We start from the raw sequence: 20545 nt of genomic DNA, 5'->3' as shown, positions 1-20545 counted from the left end.
ACAAGTTTTACCACCAGTCAAACAGGAGCCCGGTAGGTTTCCTTCGGGCATAGGTTAAATATTTCCAAGGAGTTTGATATATCGTTACTAAACTGAGACTTTGGAAAAGGTGCAGAGATGAGCCACTAAGCGGCTTAAAGGCCTGGAGACCTAAACATCGGAAGAACGGTTGCAGGATCTGGGTTTGGCCAGTCAAGAGAAAAGAAGGACTACTAGGAGGGGTGACAGGATAGCAGTGTTTCAGTATTTGAGGAGCTGCCACAAAGAAGAGGGGGTCAACTTATTTTCCAAAGGGCCAGAGCAGGGGTGGACTACTGCTGGTTCGGAACACGGCCAATTTTGCGCATGCACAGAACATTTAAAGGTCAAAAAAACATGTTGCGGTGACTGGGGAACAGGTTCAGGGGCGTGGAGAGCATGCCGTCCCTACCGGTTCAGAGACCCAGTCGCCATTTCCACTATCAGTTCCACTGAACCGGTGCGAACCGGTAGGAACCCACCTCTGGACCAGAGGACAGGACTGAATCTGACCTCTGCCTCAGGTGCTGTTTCGCCTAGTTCAGGGGTCAGCAAACTGCGGCCCCATGTGGCTCTTTCCTCCTTCTGCTGCGGCTCCGTTGACCGGTTGGTGCCACAATTTTGAGAGGAGCTTCGGGGGGGGGGGGGGGGGGGAGAAGGGGGAGAAGCACAGTGTGCCAGGAGAAGACTCTATGGCAAGGGAAAGGTTTTCCAGTTGTCTTCACAATGAGTCTTTAGGTTTGGCGACCCCTGGCCTAGTTCAACCCCAAATGTGCCATCAGTAAACTGCAATCATTATGTCAACTCTCAAAGCATCCCTGGGCTGCTCTCGAGTTGCCATAGGCAGGAGGCGGGAAAACTGACGGAGCAGCACGGCAGCCACAACCAGAAGCACATTCCACGCATTCTCAAGGCGGTATCTCAGGTTACCAGAGCCAGCCAGAGAGGCGTGTTTTCTACAGCCGGCGAAAGGGCTCCATTGGAGAATGTGATTTATGACACACCCTGGGATGGAGGGGGAAAGAGGGTCATAAATTACGTAGGGGCAAGAGCTGGCTTCACTTGGGTACGTGCCGACATGTTGCTCCTAATAAATAACTGGATTTCTTTCGAAGCTTGGCTCGAGGCTCATGATTTAATTAGGCACATTGTTTCATTGGAAAATTGAGTGAAAATGTTTTACCGTTAAGTAGAAAGTTGGTTAGGCAAGAAGAAGGCCGGCTGTTCACATCGACGGGGGATATCCTGTACGCTCCAGTGCAATAATGCAGTTCTGGGTGGGGGGTGGGGGGTGGGGGGAGAAAGGATAATTTTTACAGTTCTTAGAAAATCTTACAACATGACCCATTGCCATAATTTAGGGATTGCAAAAAGGAACAAACAGGACAATCTCTAGAATTAAGTAACGTGTGAACAGCTTTAGAGGAAAAAGGAATATTTACCGACACTATTTGTTCTGGGGGTACACCATTTCAAAGTGATGGCTTCTTTGAAGGTCCCCTCTTTGCTGCTGCCGCCCACGTGATTATCGCCTGTGATACACAATTGGAAGATTAATTAGTATAACAATATTTTAGTAGCAACACGACTGAAAAAAGGGGGAGACTAATGGTCTTGCCATAACAAGCACTAATCAAAGAAAAAAAGAATGTGTGCTGTTTCAGGTCCCCGTTACATTCTGTAGACTAATCCCGTGACATTAATATTACTCTGAAAGAGCTGGTGTGAATCCTGGAACACTTTGGACAGGTTTCTCATTTTTCTTTCTACAAAACGCCCTTGGATGTCAAAATAGGAACTTGTTTTTTTTTCTTCTTCTGCTGTGGGTCCTAGCCAGTAAGCTTGGATGCTTTAAAATGATATATAGCGAATACACTTAGACTTATATACCGTTCACGGTGCTATACAGCCCTCTCTAAGCGGTTTACAGAGTCGGCGTATTGCCTCCAACAATCTGGGTCCTCGCCTCGTTTTACGACTTCGGAAGGATGGCAGGCTGAGTCAATCTTGAGTCTGGTGAGAATCGAACTGGCGAACTAATGGCAGTAAGCAGAATTAGCCTGCAATACTCCATTCTAACCACTGCGCCCCCATGGCTCATAGATGTTTCTTTAGTTGCTGTTGTCAGGTTTCCGAAAGATGCCCTAATTAATTCATGAGCCCCGAGCCAAGTTTCAAAAGAAATCCAGACTGGATTTCTTTTGAAACTTGGCTCGAGGCTCATGAATTAATTAGGGCATCTTTCGGAAACCCGGCAGTCAGATCTGACCTCATTCAAATTATGGCTGAACTTTGCTCCTGTTTCTTCCCTTCTCAGTCGGTATCATAAGTCACATTCTCCAATGAGGTGCACCCCTCCCAAACCGGCTGTAATAATCTGAGATCCGACTAGCCGAAGGTATGCGTGGAATGTGCTTCCCCCTCCCTTTCCCCACCATGGCAACTAGATAACGGACATGCAAATGCTTTGTGAGTTGACAGCTGTTCTTGAAAAAAGTGTAACAGATCCTTACTTATTATTATTTATGAAACTTACATTACAGGTCATCCTCCATTTACAACAGTTCATTTAGTGGCCATTTGAAGTTACAGGGGCCCTGAAAAATGCCACATGATCGTTTTTCACAGTTACGACCGTTGCAGCATTGCCATGGACGCGTGATCAAGATTCGGATGCTTGGCAACTGACTCATATTTATGACGGTCGCAGTGTCCCGGGGTCACATGATCCCCTTTTGCGACCTTCTGACCAGCAGAGTCAACGAGGAAGCCTGATCCATTTAACAACAGTGCTCCTACCTTATCCGTGGCAAGAAAGGCCGTAAAACTGGGTAAAATTCATTTAACAAATGCTTTGCTTAGCCACAGAAATTTGGGGCTCAGTTCTGGCTGTAGGTCGAGGACTACCTGAACAGATTATGAAGTATCCTAACAATCCTTACAAAATGATGAACTATATTCTTGTTCCTTTGCAGATGCAAATATTTTTATTTATTTCTTTTTTGCCATACTCACCACTTTTTAGAAAGTCTACATGGGCTTCCTTATGATGTAGCAGTTCCACATCATAATTGGCAGAGGTATTGGCATGCTGCTCTTCCTGGATTTTATTTTTAAAAAAGACAAGCATTGTAAACATTACCTGAACAAACATTTATCTTAGGTTAGTTCCTCCCCACCCCCCTAGTCTTTAGAGGGACGATTCTACCTTTTGCCTTTTAATACAAACATTGCCAAAAGGAGAGGAAAACAAACAAACCTAGAATGCTCACAATATGAATAGATTAGAATTCGGGGGGGGGGGGGGGAATGCCTTTTCTTAACAGAAAAAAGACATAGGCAACTTGATCCAACGTTTCCTCTGAAAGTCCTACATTTTGCACCTGTTTCGCACCTAAACAAAATGTTCAGATGGTAAAAACCTCCAGGTTTCTTGAAATGACTTTTTTCAAGAAGAGGCCAAACTTGTTTTAATTGACCGTAAATTAAAATTAAAAAATGCCAACATCAAAACAGGTCCAGCACCCACTTCTGCCCAGTGATAAGATGGCGGATAAGGAAACTTTTCCATTTCTTAAGGAATTAACAGTAAATGAAAAGCTAGTCATTGAGTGGTGCGGTGGCCTAGAGGCCGAGCTCTCGCCTCACGATCAGGAGGCTGTGAGTTCGATCCTAGGTAGAGGCAGATATTTCTCTCTCTGGGCACATTGAGATTATATCTGTTGAACAAAACTCCGCATTGGGGACAGGAAGGGCATCCGGCCAGTAAACACTCCATTCAGTTGCCCAGATTCCACCCTGCATTATGGGGGTGATGAAAAGCTAGCCATTCTTATTTTTTTATGGAAGTTTGTTTCTTTTGGGGGGGGGGGTTAGCAAGTGAAGCCACACATACTCTTATTTGGCTGCCACAGCTGAAGCCTAGAAGCTGCATGCAGAAGGATTTTTTTTAAAGCAAAAGAAGCACTAAAAAAAAGCACAATAAGTGTTAAAAAAAAAAGCAAGGGTTTTTCTATACGGCTGGGGCAGACCGAGGAACATGATGTATACGGTACAGTAGATTAGCAAAACCAACAGACCAACCTAGGGCTTCGTTGTTGTTTTTTCCAATGAACCGTACCGAGGAAAGAGATGTTGCAAGAAAGGGTAATAAAGGCAAGAAAAGAAAAGCAGAATGGCAGCACGGAGGTGAGTCGGTTGCAAACAAGGTCCTTGCAAACATTAAAAGGCATCTAGTCAAGTGCAATTCAATGCAATTAAAATGGCTAAACCCCTCTGAGCTCAGTGGCATTTGCAATCTGCACACAGGAGATTTAAAATCCAGCAAACAATCCTGACGATTATTCTAACTTTTCCTTCTGTGCAGTTCTTTTTTTTAACCAATGCAAACAGAAATACTTTCTCACATCTGCCCGATTACAATTCATACATCTGTCTTCCTCTAGCAGTTGTGATATGGCCAATAAAGCCAGGGGGGGGGGGAATAAACTAGTTTGTTAAGGGAGCGTTGCCCCTCATTTTGTGACCGTTCTTGCTGCAGTTGTTAAGTGAGTTGTCGCAGTTCTTAAGTTATTAGGAAGCCAGTTGTTAAGTGAATCTGGCTTCCCTGTTAAAGGTCACAAAATAGGATCACGTGACTCCCCCTGGGACACAGCAGCTGCAGTGATCCGCTTAACAACGGTGGCAAGGGAGATCGTAAAATGAGGCCAAGCTCACCACCAATGTCTCGCTTAAGTGATGGAAATTTAGGGGCTCGATTGTGGTCGTTAAGTCGAGGACTGCCTGTAACGGGGCCTGATCTGGGGAAGGAACTGGCTCCCTTGCTTTCCACTTGTTACAAACACCTTCGTGTGTTGAGAGGACGAGGAAACGAGACAGAGGGAGAGAGAGGCTGTCTAGGCCACTAAAAGGCACGAGGGGCAGCAGGGGGGGGGGGGAAATTTCTAACCCGGGCTTTGGAAAGAAAAGAATCACAGACAAGGAAAGTCATTTGAAGCAAACAAGGCTATTGTTCCCATCAAATAAAATTAAAAAGTCCAAGGCCACATTAACTATCGAATAATAAACCAAGAAGATTATTTCTTTATTCTGTGATCCTTTTTTTTCTTTTCTTTTTCCCCTTCTTCCTCCTCCGTCAAAATTTACTAACCTGGTCACAGACATTGAATGTAGGCTAATAATAATAATAAAAAAAAGAGAAACAAGAAAAAAAAAGGCGATAATGAAGAGGGGGGAAAAATGAAAAAGCAAAGGCAATCATTTGCAGTAAAATTATTCGTCAAAACGAAAAAACCAACAACCCCGTTTGGCGGATTTAAACGAAACGGCCCAGGGACCTCGGCGGGAGGAGGCTGTTGGGGGGAGGGGGGAGGGTTGTCTTACCTTCATCGGGATGTTAGTTATAGTGGTGGAAGCCAGATCGAAATGCTGCTGAACTAAAAGGTTCAGTCTGGTGGCCAGGTGCCGTCCAGCCCGAACGCTATGGACTTCGCTGGTTAAAACAGGAGAGAGCTTTTTCAAAGGAAAGACAAAAGACAGACACAAACGCGGACGTCGAGTGGACTCCGTAAACCATCAATTGCGAGAATCATTTTTAAAAAAATAAAAATAAAATGTATTTCTTCAGTTTGGGAAAGTTATACCAAGCGCCAGCCCATCCCGACCACCACCACCCCGTGCTCACAGGGACTCCAGGCGGCTCACAGAAAATAAAAACACAAGGTAGAAGGCCTGTGAAGTGGCATATAAGTCTAAGTGACAGTGCTACTCCTTGCTCTAGTGCAGTGTTTCTCAAACTTGGCGACTTTAAGTCCTGTGGACTTCAACTCCCAGAATCCCCCAGCCAGCATAGCTGGCTGGGGAATTCTGGGAGTTGAAGTCCACAGGACTTAAAGTCGCCAAGTTTGAGAAACACTGCTCTAGTGGGTCAGACAGACGTGTAAGTTTAACTGATGTTTTAAAGGCACAATTCCCAAACCAATCTGAGTTTATACATTGATTTAGGAGACTCACCTCTTTTTTAAGATGATCAGATACAAGGCTTTCTTCCCCAACAGGATAGGTATGAATTAAAACCAGCTCGCATTTCTGGATCTGCATAAGACTGAAGAAGCCAAAATATTTTGTTATAAAGTAAATAATGGCGCATTCAATCGTGGATGAAAACTGAAGACCCAAAACTTTCAAAGATCACCAGAATGTTTACAGGATTGTGGTTATTATTAAATTCATAAATTAACCAGGCGGAAAGAATCTCTAATTTTAATCAATATTCTACCTGCTCTCCTACATTTTCCTATGCAAATTTTCTGATTGGAGCTTTTGGCCACCAATTTCCCATTACACGGAGGATAGGTAGGAATTCTCAAGCAACGCTAAAGACATTGATGGAATAGAAATATTAGAGCTTCATTAAAAGGATATTGAATCCTTAGATCCTAAATCCTGGAATCTTGCCGGCTCCAATTCAAAATATCAAAAATGGAACTGGATATTGTACTATTTGCTCTACCACCAACTTATTCAACTTCTTTTGCAACTCATACAGAAGGCCCCACAACAGGATGCAGATTCTATGTCCACAATGCAGCTGCGCATTTCATTTTTAGGATTACACATTCCCAAAATAAGATACAGCCAAAACGCTATTAATTCGTGCACTTACTGATCAGAATTAGCCGCTAATTTATTGTGTTCATGTATGGTTTCCTGGACAAATTCCTCAAGCATTCGTACATGGCTATCACTGGAAAGGAAGGGGAAAAAAACACCCAATTTTTAGAAAAAAGAAATATACAGAGTAATCATCATAACCCATGGAAATGTGAATATATTTTTCATTAAGATCGTTTTTAAAACACGTAATTGTATATCCCAATGCTCTATTGAATAGCAATTTTTTTTTCCTAATCTGAATTTGAAAAGCTGTTTTGTTACTGTTTTATCCTGATCTGGAAAAATGGAAAAAATAATACTCTATGATTAAATGCTTCTTTCCTATTCCCAAGGAAGAATCACATCAGTGTAATCACCAGGAAGTTTGCTCAACTAGAGGGAGATTTCTCCTTAACAACTATTTGATTACTAATTTATAACTTGATTCCAAAGTTAATGGAGAAAGGATGAAATTAATTAAGAATGATGGTTTTCGGTACAGGTAGTCCTCGAGTTATGACCACAAAAACTGAGCCCAACATTTATTTTGCTAAGTGAGTTTTGCCCAATTTTATGACTTTTCTTGCCACAGTAGTTAAGGGAATCACTGCAGTTAATTATACGGCTGTTAAGTGAAACTGGCTTTCCCATTGACTTTGCTTGTCAGAAGGTTGCAAAAGGGGATGATGTGACCCCGGGACACCGCGACCGTCATAAATATGAGTTAGTTGCCAAAATGTCTGAATTTTGATCACGTGACAATGGGGGATGCTACAACGATGTGAAAAGCAATCGTAAGTCACTTTTCCCAGTGCCTGTGTTAACAAACGTTCTCCTTAGTGGGCGAGGCAAAGGCTTCAATGCGGCATCCAAAAACCCCTCAACACGGAGGAATCTTCCCCAGGAGTCCCGCTTGATTCCCAAGGGAGAGTTCTCTCTCCAATCTGCTCTGGGACTGTGCAAAATGGCCACACTCAACTGGTTCACATTTTAGTCACACACAGGGAGTCCTCAACTTACAACAGTTCACTTAGTGACCGTTTGAAACTGCAACGGCACTAAAAAAAGGGACTTATGACCTTTTTTTTCATACTTACGACCGTTGCAGCATCCCCATGGTCGCATAATCAAAATTCAGACACTTTGGCAACTGACTCATATTTATGACGGCCGCAGGGTACCGGGGTCATGTGATCCCCTTTTGCGACCTTCTGTCAAGCAAAGTCAACGGGGAAGCCAGATTCGCTCAACAGCCGTGTCAGTACGTAACACCTGCTGTGATCCACTTAATGACGGTGGCGAGAAAAGTTGTAGAATGGGGCAAAACTCTCTTGACAACTGTCTCGCTGAGCAACGGATGTTTTGGGCTCAACTGTGGTCGTACGTCGAGGTCTACCTGTCTAAACCTTGCAGGGCAGGCAAATCAGAACGGGGTGAGAGGGTGGTTGGCAAGACTGGGACTTTAACGTGTGTGGGGTGTGTGTGTGTGTGTGTGTGTGTGTGTGTCACAAACCTCTTTGCGTTAGTAATGCAGATGATCCGTCCTCTATTTCCCACCCGGTCGGCGTTCTCCATTAACAACGTCCGGGCTTCGTGCTGATACTCCGTAATTTTGCAAAGAGCTTCTACGGCCGCTACTAAGCCGTGTAGGATACTGCAGCATTCTGGGTCGGCGTGAGGATTGGGAGGCCCGACCGCGGCCAAAGCGGCCATTAGCTGATCAAGAAAGAAATATGTTTGGTTCCTCCGTAACATTCTCAGTTTCCAAAGCTAAAGAAACACTAATAAGTAGAGTTTCTTCTTCTATAATTTAATGGGCATGAATCCACCACCCTGGGAATTTAAAACAGGAATGCTTCTTTCTAGTCCTTCTTCTCTAAACCTAAAGCTGTCTTCTTAAGCTCTCTTCGTAAACGTCCTACCGTGCTCAAGAATAGCAACTGACTGACTGGGATTTAGACTTAGTTCAATTTAAGCCATGGCTGATGTAGCCTTTGTTTTTAGGAGAATCTAACTCTGCTTGAAGCCAACATCTGCCTGGTTTGTGAAGTGACAACAACTGTGTAGATCTTTAATCATTTCATTTACCTCCTGCAAGTTTTGGTCTTCCTGGTTCCATGAGTTTAAGACGTTTGCTCCAGAGTCACTTACAATGAAGTTCACCTGAAAAGTGTATATAACAACTTTTAATAATTACAATTGTGTAACGACACAACACACACTGGCCAAATGTTTCCATTGTTTGGGGAAAGCATAACGCGAACTGAGTTCCTTCTGAAAAAGATAACCCTGCTGTGGGTTATAGGATGAAGGAATCGACACCTTATATGAGAGCGAAGAATCAATAAATTTCATAAAATTTCAGTCCAAGGCAGCATCTCGTTCCCCCAAATGATCTGCCAATAAGCGTTTAGTGAATAAATAGGACAGCTGATTTTTAATGCCTTGGGCACATTCCGGGGTTATATGATAGCATACAGTTCAAATAAAAATATCACAAGCCGCTTTGTTCTCATACGAATGCTTTAAGTGGTTTCATCAAAGAACATATTGCAAACATTTAAAACGTAAAATATAAATGTTACCCCTTAGACCAGCGGCTCCCTATCTTTTGGGTACCAGTTCCGTGGAGAGAGATTTTTTCCATGGGGGTGTGGTTTCCTGTGAGCCTGAATCCCACAAATGCAGCCTCACAGGATTTTTCCATTTCCCCCCCCCCCCAAAAAAAAGGGGGGGGGCAAGAAAAGCCTCAAAAATGTGCCAAACTCCCCCCCGTCCGGGATTAAAAAGCCTCGAAAATGGGTAGGAAAAAAGTTTGGAAAAAGGCCGAAAAAAGGCTCCAAAAAGGATCGAAAATGAGGCGCGCAGAGGCCAAAACCCCCTTTTTATTGTTGTTTTCCTGTTCTAAATTTAGGTGCGTCTTATAATCCAAAAAATACAGTAATTTTCCTCTATGTATATTTAAAATATACTAATTTATTACTGAACCTGAAACTTTCCTACATATGTAGGAAATACTGAAGTACTTCCAAGTACTGAAGATGCACGATGTACAATGTGTTACCTTAGGAGTCTCAACTGAATTAGTAAACAGTACCTTCCAGTGAATTTGAGATAAATATTATTTGCCTTGTGTTACTAGGCAGAATCAAGAATTCACACTAAAGCCTTTATTTGATTCTTGGGGATTTGACTTAACCCCGATTGTGGATAATCGTGGTAACCAAAACTCATGTCTTAGCATGAGTTAGAAGAGTAGCGGAGAACCTCTTACTTACAAAACCTTATTGTTTATAAAAGAGAAGGGTTACTTACTAGTTTTTTAAAAGGAAATATATCATACATAATCCTGCAGTATTCCATGGAGGACTCCACTGAACAGGTCCAGAGGGATCGAGATATAGGGGCGAGAGGTATGATTCCTTGTGCCCGATTCTTTACCAGCATATCAAACTCAACATGTTGTCGACAGGATTCTGCCATGTAGGGGCAGTGATCTACCACAAAAACTGTTTTGTGCGACTCCGAGAAAATCTTCATTTTCTTTCTGCAACAAATTAAAGGAAAGATTTAGGCAAACACTACATCAATTAAAAACGAGGCGATTAAATGTAGAGGATGATAGTATAACATTGAAAATCCTCTGCATAAGACAGCTTCTCGCACACAGGGAGAATAATGTTTTAAACAAAATTAAACTATTGCATTGAGGAGAGGGAGATCACAAAAACGAAGATATGGAACTACCTGGTTAAGTTTTCAGATACTTATACTAGTAATACTTTAGATCAGTGTTTCTCAAACTTAGCTATGCTGGCTGGGGGATTCTGGGAGTTGAAGTCCACAGGACTTAAAGTCGCCAAGTTTGAGAAACACTGCTTTAGATGTTAAGGTTAACATTCCATACCTATTAAATTTCAACTGGCAATCTTTCACTTCACTATTAAGATTTGTTCAGTCCTGTTGTTTTATGCCTGTTCATATTTTATGTTCCAAATCGACATACGTTCCATGAAATTCTATCAGATCTCAGCATTGACCAAAAAAAAGTGATTCCCCCCCCCCCCCTTGTGGTGTTTTCTTAGTCATGTCCTAAGCAGATCTGACCCTATTTGGCTCTTCTGAGATCAGTCAAGGTCAGCCAGGTGCTACAACGTCCTGCCACGAGATTGTGAAACTGGCAGAAAATAGACACACACACATACACGCTCTCACCCTCTGGAATGCAGCAGTGGCCAACTGCTTCCTGATTGTTGACAAGAAAACCACATGGACAGGTTGAACTAGATTCAACATGGATTCAAGTAGATTGGAGTTTACATCTAGGGTGGAGTAAATATTAACTTAGCACACTTGCCTGAGCTCAGCCAAAAGGGAAAAACTTAAAAGTTAGTAAACTAGGAGCATCTGCAGAGGTAGGTCAATGACACAGGCATCCTGACACTATCAAACAGGCCGACTGAGGCAAGTCCTTTGCAGAACAGCATAGTGTACACATGGTTACTTTGGCTTCATGGCTTGTCACCCACACTGCTCGGGATTTGGGAGCCCAATCTGCAATTGCGGGGGGCTTCTTGGACAGACCCCTTCCTCACTTCCTGCAGTTGTGAGCAAGACGCCTGTTAAACCGACTGAGAGGAGAACTGCACCATATTTTGCAGATTCCTGCTTCACAGGTAATCCTCGACTTAGGACAACAATTGAGCCCAAGATTTCCGCTGCGAACCTAAACATTTTTGAAGCAAATTTTCCCCCATTTTATGGTCATTCTTGAATCACTGAGGTTGTTAAGTTGGCAACACAGTTGTTCAGGGAATCCAGCTTCCCCACTGAAGGTTGCAAAAGGGGATCACGTGACTCCAGGACACAGCCGACCATTATAAATATGAGTCAGTTGCGAAGCTTTTGTATTTTGATCACGTGACCATGGGGATGCTGCAATGATTGTAAAGTGTGAAAAATGGTCAAAAATTCACTTTTTTCAATGCCAATGGAACTTTGGTCTCTAAATGAGTTGGATGTAGGAGATGACCAGGCTGAGCCCAAGGGGGGGGGGGGTGTCAAATGCATCATCAGAAACCAGTCTACTGTGAATTCCTTATCTCCCGCTCTTCTCCCTTGACCATTAGTAAAATCTGAGCTTGTAGAGAGCTTAAAGCTTGCAATCAATCATTATACAGGTAGTCCTCGATTTACAGCCACAACTGAGCGCAGAATTTCTGTTACTAAGTGACTTTTTGTCCCATTGTACAACTTTTTCTTGCTACATTTTTTAAGGGAATCCCTGCAGCTGTTAAATTATTAACACGGTTATTAAGTGAATCTGGTTACCCGCCCTTGACTTTGCTTGTCAAAAACTTGCAAAAGGGGATCACGTGACCCCGGGACTCTGCAATCGTCATAAATGTGAGCCAGTTGCCAAGCACCTGAATTTTGCTCCCATGACCATGGGGGATGCTGCAAAGGTTGTAAGTGTGAAAAATGGTCATAAATCACATTTTTTTCAGTTCCATTGTAACTTTTGAGCAGTCAGTAAACAAACTGTTGTAAGTTGAAGGCTATTGGTGCAGCATTCTGTTTTTCCTTTTGGATAAAAGCTCCTCCTCATCTTCTCCCTGCCTTATCTGAACTCAGTGCATGGAAACAGGAGAAAAGTTTTTTGGGGGTACGTGTTCGAGTCATACCACTTTCACGCTTCCCCAGCTAATCACAGGTTGGGAAGAACGAAAGGCACAAATGGAATAAGCCCGTCCATCAAAGCACAAAATAAAATACAGGTACTCCCGGACTTACAACAGTTCACTTAGTGACTATTCAAGGTTACAAAGGCACTGAGGAAAGGGACTTAGGATTGTTTTTCACACTTACAATGGTTGCATGGTCACATGATCAAAATTCAGACACTTTGGGATAAAAGCTGTTGTTCCCCTCCCCCCCTGCAGAATCTGAACTCGGTGTGTGGAGTTCAAGGCAAAGTTGTAAAATAGGTCAAAGCTCACTTATCAACATCAATTCTGGGCTCCATTGTGGTCATAATTCAAGGACTACCTGTACTAGCTACCATTATAACTTTTTTAAAAAATTGCAAGTTATCTTTTAAGCAAGCAGGTCTGTTCATGGGCCACTCTCATGGTAGGGATGCCTTGGCAATTTGCTTCAAGTGAAAGTACAGGCAGTCCTCATCTTACAACAGTTAGTGACTGTTCAAATTTACGACGGCACTGAAAAAAGTGACTTAGGACCATTTTTCACACTTACAACCATTGCACCACCCCCAAAATCATGTGATTAAAATTCAGATGCTTGGCAACTGATTCGTACTTATGACGGTGGCGGGATCCCCTTTTGCGACCTCGTAACCAGCAAAGTCGATGGGGAAAGCTGGATTCACTTAACAACAGAGTGACTTGCTTAACAACCGCAGGGATTCACTTACTGACTGCGGCCAGAAGGATCGCAAAACGGGGCAAAGCACACTGAACAAGCGTCTCGCTTAGGAACAAGGGCTCAATCGTGGTCGTAAGTGGAGGACTACCTGCAATAAAAGGAGGAAGCAGCCTTTGCAACTGGGAAGCTTGATTTAAAGAATGCAAGAGCCCCCGCCACCCGTATTGTTTCAAGCCCAAACGACCCTCCCTCCCATAACACATACATACACACAATATCACACAACGTATGTTGCCTTACAGCAGCCACTTTTGACTTTCAGATTCTCTTCTACTTCCAGGGAGCAAATCGCGCATGCGCTCTGAGTATCTTTCACTCTCGGGCGAGAGGGAGGAAAGAGGAAGAGAGAAAGAGCAACTGACGTCTCGCGAGGCTTCGGACGGGATGCCTGATTGGCTGGGGAATCCCCCCCCTTTTCCAGGCTAAGCAAAACCTCGCGAGATTTCCAAACGAAGTTTCCTGCGGGAGGGGAGCGTCGAGAGGAAGAAAAGGGGGGGGAGAGGGAGAGAGAGAGAGAGAGAGAGAGAGAGAGAGAGAGAGAGAGAGAGAGAGAGAGAGAGAGAGAGAGAGAGAGAGAGAGAGAGAGAGAGAGAGAGAGAGAGAGAGAGAGAAACCCTTCTCGCGATATTTCCCTACCTAGCCGGAGGGGAGGGACGGAAGGAGAAGCCAAATCTCGCGATAACTCGCTTCGCCCGCATCCTCTCCCTCTGTCCTTTCTCCCATCGTCGGCGAGCGGCTTTCGCGCGTACCTACCTCACCGCTGCCCCATGGGGTCGCCCGGCCGGCCGGTGCCTCTTCCTCTTGTCCTTCGAGCTTCCGCCGTGTGAAGGGGCGACACGGGAGGCGGACGGCGAAGCGGCCGAGCCGCCGGCGTCCCTCCACATCCTCTCGCCCGCGTCTGCGCCCTGCCGGGTGGGGAGACGGCGGAAAGGAATGAATCGGAACCATCGGTGAGAGGGGAGATTTTTTTTTATGGGGCTGGTTGGAGGAGGGTGCGCGCGCACGCGGCCTCTGAGGCGGATGGTTCGCGAAAGGAGAGGGGAGGGGGGGTAGAGAGAGAGAGAGAGAGAGAGAGAGAGAGAGAGAGCGTGGTGGCCTTGCCGCGCTCTGATTGGCTGGCTGGGGTGGGCGCGCGGGAGCGACGGTTGGGAAAGGCCGTTAAATGGTTCCGGAGGGAGAGGGGGAGGCTTTTTCCCCTTCTCTCTTTCCCCCCCACCCCGCCGCTCTCAAGGCCGCAGGGAGGCCGGAGATGCCCGACGGGGCTATTAGGGAGCGGGACGCCCCTGCCTGTGTGGGGGGGGGAGTCCCCCCGTCATATAATGGATGGCACTATAGGCGTAGATTTTTATTTATTTATTTACGTATTTCTTCGTTTATCGCTCTTGTCCCTGGGTCACAATATATGTGGGGATAAGCATCATTTAGTCAGTTAATTATTGGTCATGCCCCTGTGTCGCATAATGTACGTAGGGATGTGAGTAGGCGCATTATTTATTTATTATTGGTCGTGTCCCTGTCATGCAATATATACAATACAATACAATAGCAGAGTTGGAAGGGACCCTGGAGGTCTTCTAGTCCAACCTCCTGCCTAGGCAGGAAACCCTATACCATTTCATAAGTGGATAGATGCATAATTAATCTTTTAATTATTGGTCGTGTCCCAGTGTCATATAATACATGTGGAGATATGCATAATTAATTAATCAATTATTGGCCCTGTCCCTATCATATAACATGTGGGTGGGGCTATGCATAATTAACTAATTGCTGTAATGCGTAATTAATCAATACATTAATTATTGGTCATGGCCCTGTGTCATATAATGCAGGAGTCCTTGGCAACTTAACGACTTGTGGACTTTGACTCCCATAATTCCTCAGCCAGCGCATGGTGGCTGAGGAATTATGGGAGTTGAAGTCCACAAGTCATAAAGTTCCCAAGGTTGGAGACCCCTATGTGGGGATGTGAGTATACACATTTTTTTATTTATGTATGTATTTATTGGTCATGGCCCTATGTCATATAATATATATGGGGATGTGGGTATATGCATCATTTTTTATTTATTGGTCATGTTTATGTAGTGTATATTGGAGGTTGCGAGCCGAATGCCATGAAATTTCATTTTCATGTATGCCGATTAGTATAAGCTGACAGTAAAGATATTCTAAGTTTTAAATTCCCTCCATCCTGGCCCAGGTCTGAAGGGAGCAAAGGCCTGGCAAGAGGTGGGGCTGAGCTTGGGTCTCCTCTCCTCCTTTAACAGGGCTTGGGTGTCTCCGCATCCCCCTTTATTTTTTAGCTTGGTGGAGTGTGTTGTGAGAAAGTGATCAATGATCAGTGAAGATAATTAATTTCTAAACAAGGAAACCCAGAAAATCAATAGATACCTAAAAACAGTAAGAAAACTTTTGCAGAAAGTTATGTTTAAATTGAGGAGCTTTATTTAAAAACTCATTTGTATTTCCTTTTCTGTTATGAAAACTCTATACGTACATATGTGTCAGGCAGGAAGTATGAAATTAGCAATGCAATTTGTAAAGTAGGATCTTGTTGCTGCAGTTGCTTTGTGACAAATAATACCTTTGAACAGAAAGGGGTGGCCTGAATTGCTTGTGTATTTTACCAGTGTCACTATTTAGCAAGGGTACAATAACTGCGAACAATAGGTTTCTTCTGTGAAATCAAACCTTATTAAAGCTTCCCCTAGTTCTTATAAGGATGCAAAAGATTTTTTACATTGTTATTGAGTATAGTATATTTCGTCAGTGCAGAAGCCTTATTCAATGTATGGGGATCAGCAGGAGGTCTTACATATTTATACAATATGTACAATGTTTCAAAAATTAAAAGGTCTCCCAATATGATGAGTTTCAGAACAGGTAGGGTGACAGTTAATATTCTATTCAAAATACAGGATTTCCAGATTGGAAGCATGGCACTATCTTTTCCAAGAGCTGTGATTTACAAGGGATATAAATTAAGGCAATCCTGCGCAGAAGTCCATTAATCTTGCTTCGGTATTGCATCAAGATACTTGATATACTATACTATAGAATGATACAGTAAAGGATAAAATCAACCTTCAGTGACATTAACAAAAGGAAGAGGATTCACACATTCTCATCATTCGGTCTGCATGTTCAGGATGCCAGGCATCTTACGCTGCTTCTGACAAAGTGGAAGGGCCGCTGGTATTGTATAACATTATCTTATTTTAATTTTTAGAAATGAGTTGCACAATTGAGAAGGCCCTAGCTGATGCCAAAGCATTAGTGGAGCGACTAAGAGAGCATGACACTGCAGCAGAAGCTCTCATTGAACAAACTACCGATCTCAACAAACGAGTGGAAGCAATGAAACAGGTTTCTCTTCTCTCTTAATAATTATTATTCAGAAACTGACTGCTTCATTATGGTATTTTAAAATGTGCAGACGTAAAAGAACAAAGCACTCAGTTCTACACTTTTTTGTTTTGATACGGCTGTGAGATATTGAATTGTCTTTCTTGTGTGAGCATTACGATTAATTTCACTTTTTAAGAGGAGGAAAAAGCTTGAAATTTTAAAATTGCTTAGTTAAATTATTCTGTAATACATAATTTTATAAATCCTCATGTATTTTACTTTCAGAATGGAACTTGTTTTACATTTTATTGCTCAACTCTGATTAGATTTCTTAGTTCTTACTATCAACCAAGAATGTAAACATGAACAGCAATACATAGCATAACGTAATCCAAAATTAGTTAAAACCTGTTCTCCAACATCTGAAATGGTACCATTAAAACCTGATGTTCACCTCTTAATTAGAGAAGCTGCTAGATGAATGTGTTTAAGTTGTAGACTTTTTTGCATTTAATTTTAAGCAATATTACAATATTCAACTATGCAGTGGTAAATTTGGTGTTTTTTAAGCTGCTGCAATATTTTTAATATTTAAAGCAAACAGAACAATTTGTAATGTGATTATAGTATGTTAATGTTTTCACAGGTAACTTCAGATAGCAGACATTTTAATGAGTTCAGTTTTACTGAGATGGATTTTTATTTCAAATATTCTGTATTTTATGGTTAAGTTGTTCAAGTGTTCAGTTTTTAAATTCACATTTGAAAAATATAAAGACAAAGTTTTTATGGATTCATAGTACTAATTCTACTGTATTAAAATGTCTGGTTTTGAAATTGAAATTCATCTTCGTTTTTAATGCTAGATATCTCTTAATTTTTTGCCATTCTGTCTTTTTTATGATTTCAGTACCAGGAAGAAATTCAAGAACTTAACGAAGTAGCAAGACACAGGCCTCGGTCTTCCTTGGTCTTAGGTATCCAGCAGGAAAATAGACAGATTAGGGAGCTGCAAAAAGAAAACAAAGGTTAATAAACATTCAGTTTAAGAAGAATCCTGTTTACTATCAAAATAGTCCAAGATTTCTCTTTAAAATTCAGTGTGCTTTATTAGGATAGCCAAATACTTAATAGCTTGCAATAATACATCACTCCATCTTCCTATTATAATGTGTGCATAAGCCAATAAAGTACCTGAAGCATCGGTTACAATTACTTCCAACTTCTGGTGCTTTAGTGAGTGTGTATTGGGAGCAGAGAGCTATACATTTTAATGTATCATTCTTAACACGGCATTGGAAGCAGGCAGCATTTGGAGCCAAAAGCAGGCAAATTATTATGGCTGCTGTTGGCCCTCTTTAAGGGAGCCTGGTATTTTCCCTGAGCCCCCTCAGCAGCAGCACAGGATCAAGAACATTTTCCTTTTGAATTCAGGCAAACATCTTTGCCCAAGTACTTGGGACTTAGATCTGGATAATAAACACCTGGACATTGCATTATTATTCACAATGCAATTTTCTTTACAAAAATTTTTATAATGTAATATTTTATAAATTTAAATGACAGTCTTTGCCAGAGGTTATTATGAATGCTATTCTAATTACCGCATAGCTTGCCTTTTCAATAACCCTTTTAGCTTCCATTAGCCATATGTTATGCTGCAAAATACTTTAAACTATTTTCTTGCATGGTATCATGTAAGGGCTCTTCATGATGAAGAAATAGTAGTCCATACAGATAAAAACTTTGGAAATTGCTGAATATATTTCCCAGTATTTGAATTATCTGCACAGATAGGTTTTTCCTTCATGGGATAGTTAAAGGAAACCAAGATTCTATTTGATTCTATTTATCAAATAGAGGGGGGGGGGGTTGTATAGAAATTTAATAAATAAATAAAAATACCTGTGGATGTTAAAATTTGCTATGTATTCTGACAGAACTCCGAACATCTCTCGAAGAACATCAGTGTGCCTTGGAGCTAATAATGAGCAAATATAGAGAACAGATGTTTAGATTGCTCATGGCCAGCAAAAAAGACGATCCGGGTATAGTAACGAAGTTAAAGGAACAGCACTCCAAGGTAGCCAGCTCTAAATATTTGTGTAAATCTCTTCTGGCCCTGGGCATTACTTTGGGTACTACAGATTTTATTTGCTGTCTTAATTTGGTACAAAACAACACGCAGCTTCAGTCAGATTTTACCTTCTTGACCTGCAAAATGGCAATGACAAAGCGATGATTTGCAAAATCAAATCTGGCCCTTTGTTGAGGAAGTACAGGTAGTCTTCAACTTGATGGCCACAATTGAGCTCAACATTTCTATTGTTAAGCCAGGCAGTTATTAAGTTTTGCCCCATTTTACAGCCTTTCTTGCCACAGATGTTATGTGAATCACTGCAGTTAATAAGTTGGTGGTGCGGTTGTTAAGTGAATCTGGCTTCCCCATTGATTTTGCTTGTCAGACGGTCAAAAAGGGTTCACATGACCTTGGGAAACTGGAACAGTCATGAGTCAGTTGCCAAGCATCTAAATTTTGATCACTTGAGCATGGGAATGTTATAAACATCGTAGTGTGAAAAATTATCATGTCCCTTTTTTTCAGTGCCGTTGTAACTTTGAACTGTCACTAAAGGAATTGTAAGTCGAGGACTATTTGTAGTTAAATCAATATCCTCTGCTTTGTGGAGCTATCCCTTGTACAAGACATGGCACTCTGAAATAATATCATCCCTCCTGGTAGATCTCTAGCAATTATATACACGTGGATGTGGATTTCTTATTAGCCAATCAATAGTTTAAAATCTCAAAGGAAGGTAAAACATTGACTGATTTTATTCGATTTGTGTTGCCTCCCATGTCACCTCTGGGTGGATCACAGCAACAAAATGATATTCAGCCATAGTTTTTGTAAAACTTTAGAGATGTACTGTATAGACATCAACTCCCAGAATTTTCCACACCATGGCCATTGCTGGGAACTGGAAATTCAAATCCACACAACTCCAATTTTTATAGGTAATTTTTGTGACCATTACTAATATTCAATTTACAAGGAATAATGTAATGACTTGAAAACTATTTATTACAAAGCTCTTCTTATTGTGGAGGAAATATGAGACTTAACAAAAAATTAAACTAGTTTTGTTTATTGATTATAATAATTATGATCATGAAGGGGATCTGTTGTAACAGCAAAACGGCATTCAGGAGGTATTTTAAAACTAAAAGTATTACTGTTAACGTTACTTTACTCTTGATTTAGGAATTGCAAGTACACGTGGACCAAATCACCGAAATGGCAGCAGTAATGAGAAAAGCCATTGAAATTGATGAGCAGCAGGGTTGCAAAGAACAAGAACGTATTTTTCAGCTTGAGGTAGGATTTTAAACTCTGGAAAAATGAATACATTATTTTTAAACTAGTAAATTCAAAGAATTATTAAGATAAGAATGTTAAAGTCACATACCTATCTGAGGATAAATTGGTCTGGGTAATCTGGAAGTGTTATTTTACAAATTCATTAAACACACAGCTGGGTTCCCAATGTACTGTATAATGGGTAGTAGCTTCTGCTTTAAAATTAAATATTTGTTTGAAATTATAGCTGTTTCTTTGAATGCAGAGTCTCAATTTGTTTGCTCAGAGTGGCCAGAAGAAATGCTGTTCTTGTTAACTTCTGTTCAGTTCCTGAGTAAAAGCATCATTTGTTCACATTGACCTCTGCCTCCCATTCCCAAGTCCAGCTCTCTAGACTAAGGTTGAATTCCAGAGGAACTGAAGAACTACGACTTACAACCACAGCTGAGCCCAACATTTCTGTTGCTAAGCGAGATAGTTGTTAAGTGAGCTTTGCTCCATTTTATGACCGTCCTTGCTACAGATGTTAAATGAAACACTGCAGTTGATAAGTTAGCAACATGGTTGTTAAGTGAATCAGACTTCCCCATTGACTTTGCTTGTCAGATGGTTGCAAAAAGGGATCACGTGGCCTTGGGACACAGCAATGGTCATAAATATGAACCAGTTGCCAAGTGTCTGAATTGAGATGAATCATGAATTGAATCTTGGAGG

At 41.9% G+C, this 20545-nt stretch overlaps 2 protein-coding genes across 4 annotated transcripts in view; one reads left to right on the top strand and one right to left on the bottom strand.

Moving 5' to 3' along the window:
* INTS13 (integrator complex subunit 13) overlaps window positions 1-14004 on the bottom strand; it is a 22822-nt gene extending 8818 nt beyond the window's left edge. The window contains exons 1-10 of one of the 2 annotated variants that reach the window (XM_081957539.1): window positions 13873-14004; window positions 9988-10219; window positions 8761-8835; window positions 8186-8388; window positions 6683-6763; window positions 6031-6121; window positions 5401-5529; window positions 3034-3118; window positions 1461-1550; window positions 1202-1291 (exon numbers count right to left, since the gene is read on the bottom strand). In XM_081957539.1, the coding sequence (XP_081813665.1) occupies window positions 1202-1291; window positions 1461-1550; window positions 3034-3118; window positions 5401-5529; window positions 6031-6121; window positions 6683-6763; window positions 8186-8388; window positions 8761-8835; window positions 9988-10219; window positions 13873-14003 (1207 nt within the window). In that variant the 5' untranslated portion in view covers window position 14004. Of the gene's footprint in view, window positions 1-1201; window positions 1292-1460; window positions 1551-3033; window positions 3119-5400; window positions 5530-6030; window positions 6122-6682; window positions 6764-8185; window positions 8389-8760; window positions 8836-9987; window positions 10220-13359; window positions 13462-13872 lie in introns of those variants that run through there. The other variant, XM_081957540.1, reaches the window with a different exon arrangement.
* Window positions 13741-20545, top strand: part of FGFR1OP2 (FGFR1 oncogene partner 2) — a 12176-nt gene continuing 5371 nt past the window's right edge. Inside the window, exons 1-5 of one of the 2 annotated variants that reach the window (XM_081957582.1) lie at window positions 13741-14069; window positions 16352-16488; window positions 17381-17498; window positions 18411-18553; window positions 19736-19849. In XM_081957582.1, coding sequence (XP_081813708.1) covers window positions 16354-16488; window positions 17381-17498; window positions 18411-18553; window positions 19736-19849 — 510 coding nt within the window. In that variant the 5' untranslated portion in view covers window positions 13741-14069; window positions 16352-16353. The remainder of the gene's footprint in view (window positions 14070-16351; window positions 16489-17380; window positions 17499-18410; window positions 18554-19735; window positions 19850-20545) is intronic. The other variant, XM_081957581.1, reaches the window with a different exon arrangement.

This window comes from Natrix helvetica (assembly GCF_964273705.1).
Source record: "Natrix helvetica genome assembly, chromosome: 6".
Lineage (NCBI taxonomy): Eukaryota > Metazoa > Chordata > Lepidosauria > Squamata > Natricidae > Natrix > Natrix helvetica.
This window is presented reverse-complemented; position numbering and strand designations above follow the sequence as displayed.